The sequence below is a fragment of the Oncorhynchus keta genome, unplaced genomic scaffold (assembly GCF_023373465.1).
Source record: "Oncorhynchus keta strain PuntledgeMale-10-30-2019 unplaced genomic scaffold, Oket_V2 Un_contig_9899_pilon_pilon, whole genome shotgun sequence".
Taxonomy (NCBI): domain Eukaryota; kingdom Metazoa; phylum Chordata; class Actinopteri; order Salmoniformes; family Salmonidae; genus Oncorhynchus; species Oncorhynchus keta.
In genome coordinates, this window is record NW_026290714.1 from 26,205 (window position 1) to 36,679 (window position 10,475).

A 10,475-nucleotide genomic window follows, 5' to 3' on the forward strand; every position below is an offset into this window, starting at 1 on the left:
GGCTTGTGTTACCTTTCTAAATGAAATAGAGGCCTGTGTTACCTTTCTAAATGAAATAGAGGCCTGTGTTACCTTTCTAAATTAAATAGAGGCTTGTGTTACCGTTCCAAATGAAATAGAGGCCTGTGTTACCTTTCTAAATTAAATAGAGGCCTGTGTTCCCTTTCTAAATGAAATAGAGACCTGTGTTACCGTTCCAAATGAAATAGAGGCCTGTGTTACCTTTCTAAATTAAATAGAGGCTTGTGTTACCGTTCCAAATGAAATAGAGGCCTGTGTTCCCTTTCTAAATTAAATAGAGGCTTGTGTTACCGTTCCAAATGAAATAGAGGCCTGTGTTACCTTTCTAAATAAAATAGAGGCCTGTTGTTACCGTTCTAAATGAAATAGAGGCCTGTGTTCCCTTTCTAAATGAAATAGAGGCCTGTGTTACCTTTCTAAATGAAATAGAGGCCTGTGTTACCTTTCTAAATGAAATAGAGGCCTGTGTTACCTTTCTAAATGAAATAGAGGCCTGTGTTACCTTTCTAAATGAAATAGAGGCCTGTTGTTACCCTTCTAAATGAAATAGAGGCCTGTTGTTACCCTTCTAAATGAAATAGAGGCCTGTGTTACCTTTCTAAATGAAATAGAGACCTGTGTTCCCTTTCTAAATGAAATAGAGGCCTGTGTTACCTTTCTAAATGAAATAGAGGCCTGTGTTACCTTTCTAAATGAAATAGAGGTCTGTGTTCCCTTTCTAAATGAAATAGAGGCCTGTGTTACCTTTCTAAATGAAATAGAGGCCTGTGTTACCTTTCTAAATTAAATAGAGGCTTGTGTTACCGTTCCAAATGAAATAGAGGCCTGTGTTCCCTTTCTAAATGAAATAGAGGCTTGTGTTACCGTTCCAAATGAAATAGAGGCCTGTGTTACCTTTCTAAATAAAATAGAGGCCTGTTGTTACCTTTCTAAATGAAATAGAGGCCTGTGTTCCCTTTCTAAATGAAATAGAGGCATGTGTTACCTTTCTAAATGAAATAGAGGCCTGTGTTCCCTTTCTAATTGAAATAGGGGACTGTGTTACCTTACTAAATGAAATAGAGGCCTGTGTTCCCTTTCTAAATGAAATAGAGGCCTGTGTTCCCTTTCTAAATGAAATAGAGGCCTGTGTTCCCTTTCTAATTGAAATAGGGGACTGTGTTACCTTTCTAAATGAAATAGAGGCCTGTGTTACCTTTCTAAATGAAATAGAGGTCTGTGTTACCCTTCTAAATGAAATAGAGGCCTGTGTTACTTTTCTAAATGAAATAGAGGCCTGTGTTATCTTTCTAAATGAAATAGAGGCCTGTGTTACTTTTCTAAATGAAATAGAGGCCTGTGTTCCCTTTCTAAATGAAATAGAGACCTGTGTTCCCTTTCTAAATGAAATAGACAGTTACCTTTCCGAAGACAGTTTTGACGTAGATGGGCAGGTCTCCGTGGGGACTGCTGAACCCTCCTACTATACTGAAGCCGAGACCCAGAGCTCCTCTGTCCAGACTGATGGTTCTATAAAACTGGGGACTGTAGGAGATATAACATCAACGACATGTCAGAATATGCGGTTCTCTGTCTGAAATGATGTGTGGCAACGGCTCATACCAAACTTGTGAAGAGTTTTAAACAAACTGTCTGCAAGGACCATTTTTTATAACAGCATTGATTAAATAAGTGTTCAAATATTGCTATACGGTGGCCCTGAGGGGCAAAATAGTTGAGAATCATTGAGTTATAGAACTAAACATTTATAAACTCCCGAATAGCAGCACTGTAGAAACTATTACACTCAACGGAACGACTTGATTAGTGTAGTGTCAACAACGCAGCCACTGCCAGCTAGCCTACTTCAGCAGTACTGTATCATTTTAATCATTTTAGTCAATAAGATTCTTGCTACGTAAGCTTAACTTTCTGAACATTCGAGACGTGTAGTCCACTTGTCATTCCAATCTCCTTGCATTAGCGTAGCCTCTTCTGTAGCCTGTCAACTATGTGTCTGTCTATCCCTGTTCTCTCCTCTCTGCACAGACCATACAAACGCTCCACACCGCGTGGCCGCGGCCACCCTAATCTGGTGGTCCCAGCGCGCACGACCCACGTGGAGTTCCAGGTCTCCGGTAGCCTCTGGAACTGCCGATCTGCGGCCAACAAGGCAGAGTTCATCTCAGCCTATGCCTCCCTCCAGTCCCTCGACTTCTTGGCACTGACGGAAACATGGATCACCACAGATAACACTGCTACTCCTACTGCTCTCTCTTCGTCCGCCCACGTGTTCTCGCACACCCCGAGAGCTTCTGGTCAGCGGGGTGGTGGCACCGGGATCCTCATCTCTCCCAAGTGGTCATTCTCTCTTTCTCCCCTTACCCATCTGTCTATCGCCTCCTTTGAATTCCATGCTGTCACAGTTACCAGCCCTTTCAAGCTTAACATCCTTATCATTTATCGCCCTCCAGGTCCCCTCGGAGAGTTCATCAATGAGCTTGATGCCTTGATAAGCTCCTTTCCTGAGGACGGCTCACCTCTCACAGTTCTGGGCGACTTTAACCTCCCCACGTCTACCTTTGACTCATTCCTCTCTGCCTCCTTCTTTCCACTCCTCTCCTCTTTTGACTTCACCCTCTCACCTTCCCCCCCTACTCACAAGGCAGGCAATACGCTCGACCTCATCTTTACTAGATGCTGTTCTTCCACTAACCTCATTGCAACTCCCCTCCAAGTCTCCGACCACTACCTTGTATCCTTTTCCCTCTCGCTCTCATCCAACACTTCCCACACTGCCCCGACTCGGATGGTATCGCGCCGTCCCAACCTTCGCTCTCTCTCCCCCGCTACTCTCTCCTCTTCCATCCTATCATCTCTTCCCTCTGCTCAAACCTTCTCCAACCTATCTCCTGATTCTGCCTCCTCAACCCTCCTCTCCTCCCTTTCTGCATCCTTTGACTCTCTATGTCCCCTATCCTCCAGGCCGGCTCGGTCCTCCCCTCCCGCTCCGTGGCTCGACGACTCATTGGAAATGGAGGAAAACTCGCCTCCCTGCGGACCTGGCATCCTTTCACTCCCTCCTCTCTACATTTTCCTCCTCTGTCTCTGCTGCTAAAGCCACTTTCTACCACTCTAAATTCCAAGCATCTGCCTCTAACCCTAGGAAGCTCTTTGCCACCTTCTCCTCCCTCCTGAATCCTCCTCCCCCTCCCCCCCCTCCTCCCTCTCTGCAGATGACTTCGTCAACCATTTTGAAAAGAAGGTCGACGACATCCGATCCTCGTTTGCTAAGTCAAACGACACCGCTGGTTCTGCTCACACTGCCCTACCCTGTGCTCTGACCTCTTTCTCCCTCTCTCTCCAGATGAAATCTCGCGTCTTGTGACGGCCGGCCACCCAACAACCTGCCCGCTTGACCCTATCCCCTCCTCTCTTCTCCAGACCATTTCCGGAGACCTTCTCCCTTACCTCACCTCGCTCATCAACTCATCCCTGACCGCTGGCTACGTCCCTTCCGTCTTCAAGAGAGCGAGAGTTGCACCCCTTCTGAAAAAACCTACACTCGATCCCTCCGATGTCAACAACTACAGACCAGTATCCCTTCTTTCTTTTCTCTCCAAAACTCTTGAACGTGCCGTCCTTGGCCAGCTCTCCCGCTATCTCTCTCAGAATGACCTTCTTGATCCAAATCAGTCAGGTTTCAAGACTAGTCATTCAACTGAGACTGCTCTTCTCTGTATCACGGAGGCGCTCCGCACTGCTAAAGCTCTCTCTCTCTCCTCTGCTCTCATCCTTCTAGACCTATCGGCTGCCTTCGATACTGTGAACCATCAGATCCTCCTCTCCACCCTCTCCGAGTTGGGTATCTCCGGCGCGGCCCACGCTTGGATTGCGTCCTACCTGACAGGTCGCTCCTGTCCTCCTCCCCCTCTCTCTATCCTCATCCTCCTCTCCCTCTCCCTATCCTCAGCCTCCTCAACCTGCTCTCCCTCTCCCTGTCCTCAGCCTTCCCACTCTCCCTCTCCCTGTCCTCAGCCTCCTCCCCTCTCCATATCCTCAGCCCCCTCCCCCTCTCCCTAGCCTCCTCCCCCTCTCCCTATCCTCAGCCTCCTCCCCCTCTCCCTATCCTTAGCCTCCTCCCCCTCTCCCTATCCTCATCCTCCCCCCCCTCTCCCTATCCTTAGCCTCCTCCCCCTCTCCCTGTCCTCAACCTCCAGCCTCCTCCCCCTCTCCCTATCCTCAGCCTCCTCCCCCTCCCCCTCTCCCTGTCCTCAGCCTCCTCCCCCTTTCTCTCCCTGTCCTCAGCCTCCTCCCCCTCTCTCTCTCCCTGTCCTCAGCCTCCTCCCCCTCTCTCTCTCCCTGTCCTCAGCCTCCTCCCCCTCTCTCTCTCCCTGTCCTCAGCCTCCCCCCTCTCTCTCCCTGTCCTCAGCCTCCTCCCCCTCTCTCTCCCTGTCCTCAGCCTCCTCCCCCTCCCCTCCCCCCTCTCCCTGTCCTCAGCCTCCTCCCCCTCTCTCTCTCCCTGTCCTCAGCCTCCTCCCCCTCCCCTCCCCCTCTCCCTGTCCTCAGCCTCCTCCCCCTCTCTCTCTCCCTGTCCTCAGCCTCCTCCCCCTCTCTCTCTCCCTGTCCTCAGCCTCCTCCCCCTCTCTCTCTCCCTGTCCTCAGCCTCCTCCCCCTCTCTGTCTCCCTATCCTCAGCCTCCTCCCCCCCCCCTCTCCCTGTCCTCAGCCTCCTCCCCCTCTCCCTATCCTCAGCCTCCTCCCCCTCTCTCTCTCCCTGTCCTCAGCCTCCTCTCCCCCTCTCTCTCCCTGTCCTCAGCCTCCTCCCCCTCTCCCTGTCCTCAGCCTCCTCCCCCTCTCCCTATCCTCAGCCTCCTCCCCCTCTCCATATCCTCAGCCTCCTCCCCCTCTCCCTATCCTCAGCCTCCTCCCCCTCTCCCTGTCCTCAGCCTCCTCCCCCTCTCCCTATCCTCAGCCTCCTCCCCCTCTCCCTATCCTCAGCCTCCTCCCCCTCTCCCTATCCTCAGCCTCCTCCCCCTCTCCCTATCCTCAGCCTCCTCCCCCTCTCCCTGTCCTCAGCCTCCTCCACCTTCTCCCTCTTTATAACATGCGATAGCAGCAGAGTCCTACCTCATGTTGTTGTGTAGGGTAGCTGATCCTGTGGAGGGGAGCCCTACATCCCTCTGACCCTGTCCTCCTCCACAGTCCTCATCCACCGACCCCGTAGTCAGTACCTGAAGAATAACGAGACGTTATTCATCCATATTGAAACGGTGTCTTCTGCTGTACCCAACCCCCCTGAAACACACATATAGACATTGGGTTGGAGAGAGACTGGAGCAGTAGACAACCACAGTGTAGAGACTGGAGCAGTAGCCAACCACAGTGTAGAGACTGGAGCAGTAGCCAACCACAGTGTAGAGACTGGAGCAGTAGACAACCACAGTGTAGAGACTGTGTGTGTGTGTGTGTGTGTGTGTGTGTGTGTGTGTGTGTGTGTGTGTGTGTGTGTGTGTGTGTGTGTGTGTGTGTGTGTGTGTGTGTATATAACAACATACTCTACAGACATATATATTACATATAGACTCTACCACCATATATATTACATATAACAACATACTCTACAACCATATATATTACATATAACAACATATATATTACATAAACAACAGATATATTACATATAATAACATAGACTCTACCAACCTTATATATTATTACATATTACATATAGCAACATAGACTCTACCAACCATTTATATTACAAACAACAACCATATATATTACATATAACAACATATATATTACATATAACAACCATATATATTATATATAACAACATATATATTCTATTAACAACATATATATTACATATAACAACATATATATTACATATAACAACATATATATTGCATATAACAACATATATATTACATATAACAACATATATATTACATATAACAACCATATATATTACATATAACAACATATATATTACATATAACAACATATATATTACATATAACAACATATATATTACATATAACAACATATATATTACATATAACAACCATATATATTGCATATAACAACCATATATATTCTATTAACAACATATATATTACATATAACAACATATATATTGCATATAACAACATATATATTCCATATAACAACCATATATATTACATATAACAACCATATATATTACATATAACAACATATATATTACATATAACAACCATATATATTGCATATAACAACCATATATATTCTATTAACAACATATATATTACATATAACAACATATATATTGCATATAACAACATATATATTACATATAACAACCATATATATTGCATATAACAACCATATATATTCTATTAACAACATATATATTACATATAACAACATATATATTGCATATAACAACATATATATTCCATATAACAACCATATATATTACATATAACAACCATATATATTACATAAACAACATATATATTACATATAACAACATAGACTCTACCAACCATTTATATTACAAACAACAACCATATATATTACATATAACAACCATATATATTCTATTAACAACATATATATTACATATAACAACATATATATTACATATAACAACCATATATATTGCATATAACAACCATATATATTCTATTAACAACATATATATTACATATAACAACATATATATTGCATATAACAACATATATATTGCATATAACAACATATATATTACATATAACAACATATATATTCCATATAACAACCATATATATTACATATAACAACCATATATATTATATATAACAACATATATATTACATATAACAACATATATATTATATATAACAACCATATATATTACATATAACAACCATATATATTATATATAACAACATATATATTACATATAACAACATATATATTACATATAACAACATATATATTACATATAACAACCATATATATTACATATAACAACATATATATTGCATATAACAACATATATATTACATATAACAACATATATATTACATATAACAACATATATATTACATATAACAACATATATATTACATATAACAACATATATATTGCATATAACAACATATATATTACATATAACAACATATATATATTGCATATAACAACATATATATTCCATATAACAACCATATATATTACATATAACAACATATATATTACATATAACAACCATATATATTACATATAACAACATATATATTACATATAACAACATATATATTGCATATAACAACATATATATTACATATAACAACCATATATATTACATAAACAACATATATATTACATATAACAACATAGACTCTACCAACCATTTATATTACAAACAACAACCATATATATTACATATAACAACATATATATTATATATAACAACATATATATTACATATAACAACATATATATTACATATAACAACATATATATTACATATAACAACATATTTATTATATATGTGGTCCTTCTGTAGCTCATATAACAACATATATATACATATAACAACATATATATTATATATAACAACATATATATTACATATAACAACATATTATATATACATATATATTATATATAACAACATATATATTATATATAACAACATATATATTACATATAACAACATATATATTACATATAACAACATATATATATATAACAACATATATATTCCATATAACAACATATATATTCCATATAACAACATATATATATATAACAACATATATATTATATATAACAACATATATATTACATATAGCAACCATATATATTACATATAACTACATATATTATATAACAACATATATATTATATAACAACATATATATTATATATAACAACATATATATTACATATAACAACATATATATTATATATAACAACATATATATTACACATAACAACATATATATTACATATAACAACATATATATTACATATAACAACATATATATTACATATAACAAGATATATAGTACATATAACAACATATTTATGACCATATATATTACCTATAACAACAGAGACTCTACCAACCATATATATTCCAGCTTTGCTCAGCATTTGCTCTGACAGGAAATGACACAAAGCCAACGTAGTGTGTATCCCACCTTATGCATCACCACTGTCCTGATCTCATGGTGGTCTTCAACTGCTGTGGGGGGAAATATAGCATTTATTACTGAAAAGGATGTTTTGGGTGTACACTAGTTCCTGCCCATTCAATGAGTTTACAGAGTTGGAACCGATGTGTCTACTATGAGGTCGAGTTACAAACCAGACATCCCATAATGGGGCGGCAGGGTAGCCTAGTGGTTAGAGCGTTGGACTAGTAACCGGAAGGTTGCAAGTTCAAAACCCCCGAGCTGACAAGGTACAAATCTGTCGTTCTGCCCCTGAACAGGCAGTTAATCCACTGTTCCTAGGCCGTCATTGAAAATAAGAATTTGTTCTTAACTGACTTGCCTGGTTAAATAAAGGTAAAATAAAAATTAAAAATAATCACAGAGTGAATCTCTCACAGTTGTCTCTGACGCCTCTCTGTCTCCCTCTGGTGGCGAAACCTTTTTTACTGTAGTTTACTTTAAGTTACTGTTTACAATGGAGTTGGTATGTTGTTTAAACACTCTGAAATATGTGATGAGTCGGCTCAATCTCACTCACAGTGGTCCTGTCCTCTCTGGCGTCTCTCTGGCTCCCCCTGGTGGTGGCTCTGGACCTCACACACAGTGGACGGGGTCAGGGTGGAGCTGTCACTACCTACGGAATCACCACTCTGGACGACACACAACATTACACACTTTTAGAGCAGGGCGAGACAAAGACAAAAGCCACAGTGTGACGATAGACATGATGTTGGTGGGGGAGAAGAGGCTGTGAAGCTACAGTGTGATGATAGACATGATGTTGGTGGGGGAGAAGAGGCTGTGAAGCCACAGTGTGATGATAGACATGATGTTGGTGAGGAGAAGAGGCTGTGAAGCCACAGTGTGATGATAGACATGATGTTGGTGAGGAGAAGAGGCTGTGAAGCCACAGTGTGATGATAGACATGATGTTGGTGAGGAGAAGAGGCTGTGAAGCCACAGTGTGATGATAGACATGATGTTGGTGAGGAGAAGAGGCTGTGAAGCCACAGTGTGATGATAGACATGATGTTGGTGGGGAGAAGAGGCTGTGAAGCCACAGTGTGACGATAGACATGATGTTGGTGGGGGAGAAGAGGCTGTGAAGCCACAGTGTGATGATAGACATGATGTTGGTGGGGGAGAAGAGGCTGTGAAGCCACAGTGTGACGATAGACATGATGTTGGTGGGGGAGAAGAGGCTGTGAAGCCACAGTGTGATGATAGACATGATGTTGGTGGGGAGAAGAGGCTGTGAAGCCACAGTGTGATGATAGACATGATGTTGGTGGGGAGAAGAGGCTGTGAAGCCACAGTGTGATGATAGACATGATGTTGGTGAGGAGAAGAGGCTGTGAAGCCACAGTGTGATGATAGACATGATGTTGGTGGGGAGAAGAGGCTGTGAAGCCACAGTGTGATGATAGACATGATGTTGGTGAGGAGAAGAGGCTGTGAAGCCACAGTGTGATGATAGACATGATGTTGGTGGGGAGAAGAGGCTGTGAAGCCACAGTGTGATGATAGACATGATGTTGGTGGGGAGAAGAGGCTGTGAAGCCACAGTGTGATGATAGACATGATGTTGGTGGGGAGAAGAGGCTGTGAAGCCACAGTGTGACGATAGACATGATGTTGGTGGGGAGAAGAGGCTGTGAAGCCACAGTGTGATGATAGACATGATGTTGGTGGGGGAGAAGAGGCTGTGAAGCCACAGTGTGATGATAGACATGATGTTGGTGGGGAGAAGAGGCTGTGAAGCCACAGTGTGATGATAGACATGATGTTGGTGAGGAGAAGAGGCTGTGAAGCCACAGTGTGATGATAGACATGATGTTGGTGAGGAGAAGAGGCTGTGAAGCCACAGTGTAACGATAGACATGATGTTGGTGAGGAGAAGAGGCTGTGAAGCCACAGTGTGATGATAGACATGATGTTGGTGAGGAGAAGAGGCTGTGAAGCCACAGTGTGACGATAGACATGATGTTGGTGGGGAGAAGAGGCTGTGAAGCCACAGTGTGATGATAGACATGATGTTGGTGAGGAGAAGAGGCTGTGAAGCCACAGTGTGATGATAGACATGATGTTGGTGGGGGAGAAGAGGCTGTGAAGCCACAGTGTGATGATAGACATGATGTTGGTGGGGAGAAGAGGCTGTGAAGCCACAGTGTGATGATAGACATGATGTTGGTGGGGGAGAAGAGGCTGTGAAGCCACAGTGTGATGATAGACATGATGTTGGTGGGGAGAAGAGGCTGTGAAGCCACAGTGTGATGATAGACAT

The 10,475-nt window shown here is 42.1% G+C and overlaps 1 protein-coding gene across 1 annotated transcript; it reads right to left on the minus strand.

The window, feature by feature from the left end:
- Positions 1 to 1,400: 1,400 nt before the first annotated feature.
- LOC127927218 (multiple PDZ domain protein-like) lies at positions 1,401 to 8,859 on the minus strand. Its single transcript, XM_052513189.1, has 4 exons — positions 8,730 to 8,859; positions 8,177 to 8,220; positions 5,130 to 5,233; positions 1,401 to 1,545 (listed from the first exon to the last, which is right to left on the minus strand). The coding sequence occupies exons 1-4, from the start codon at positions 8,857 to 8,859 to the stop codon at positions 1,401 to 1,403; spliced, it is 423 nt and encodes a 140-aa protein (XP_052369149.1).
- Positions 8,860 to 10,475: the final 1,616 nt, after the last annotated feature.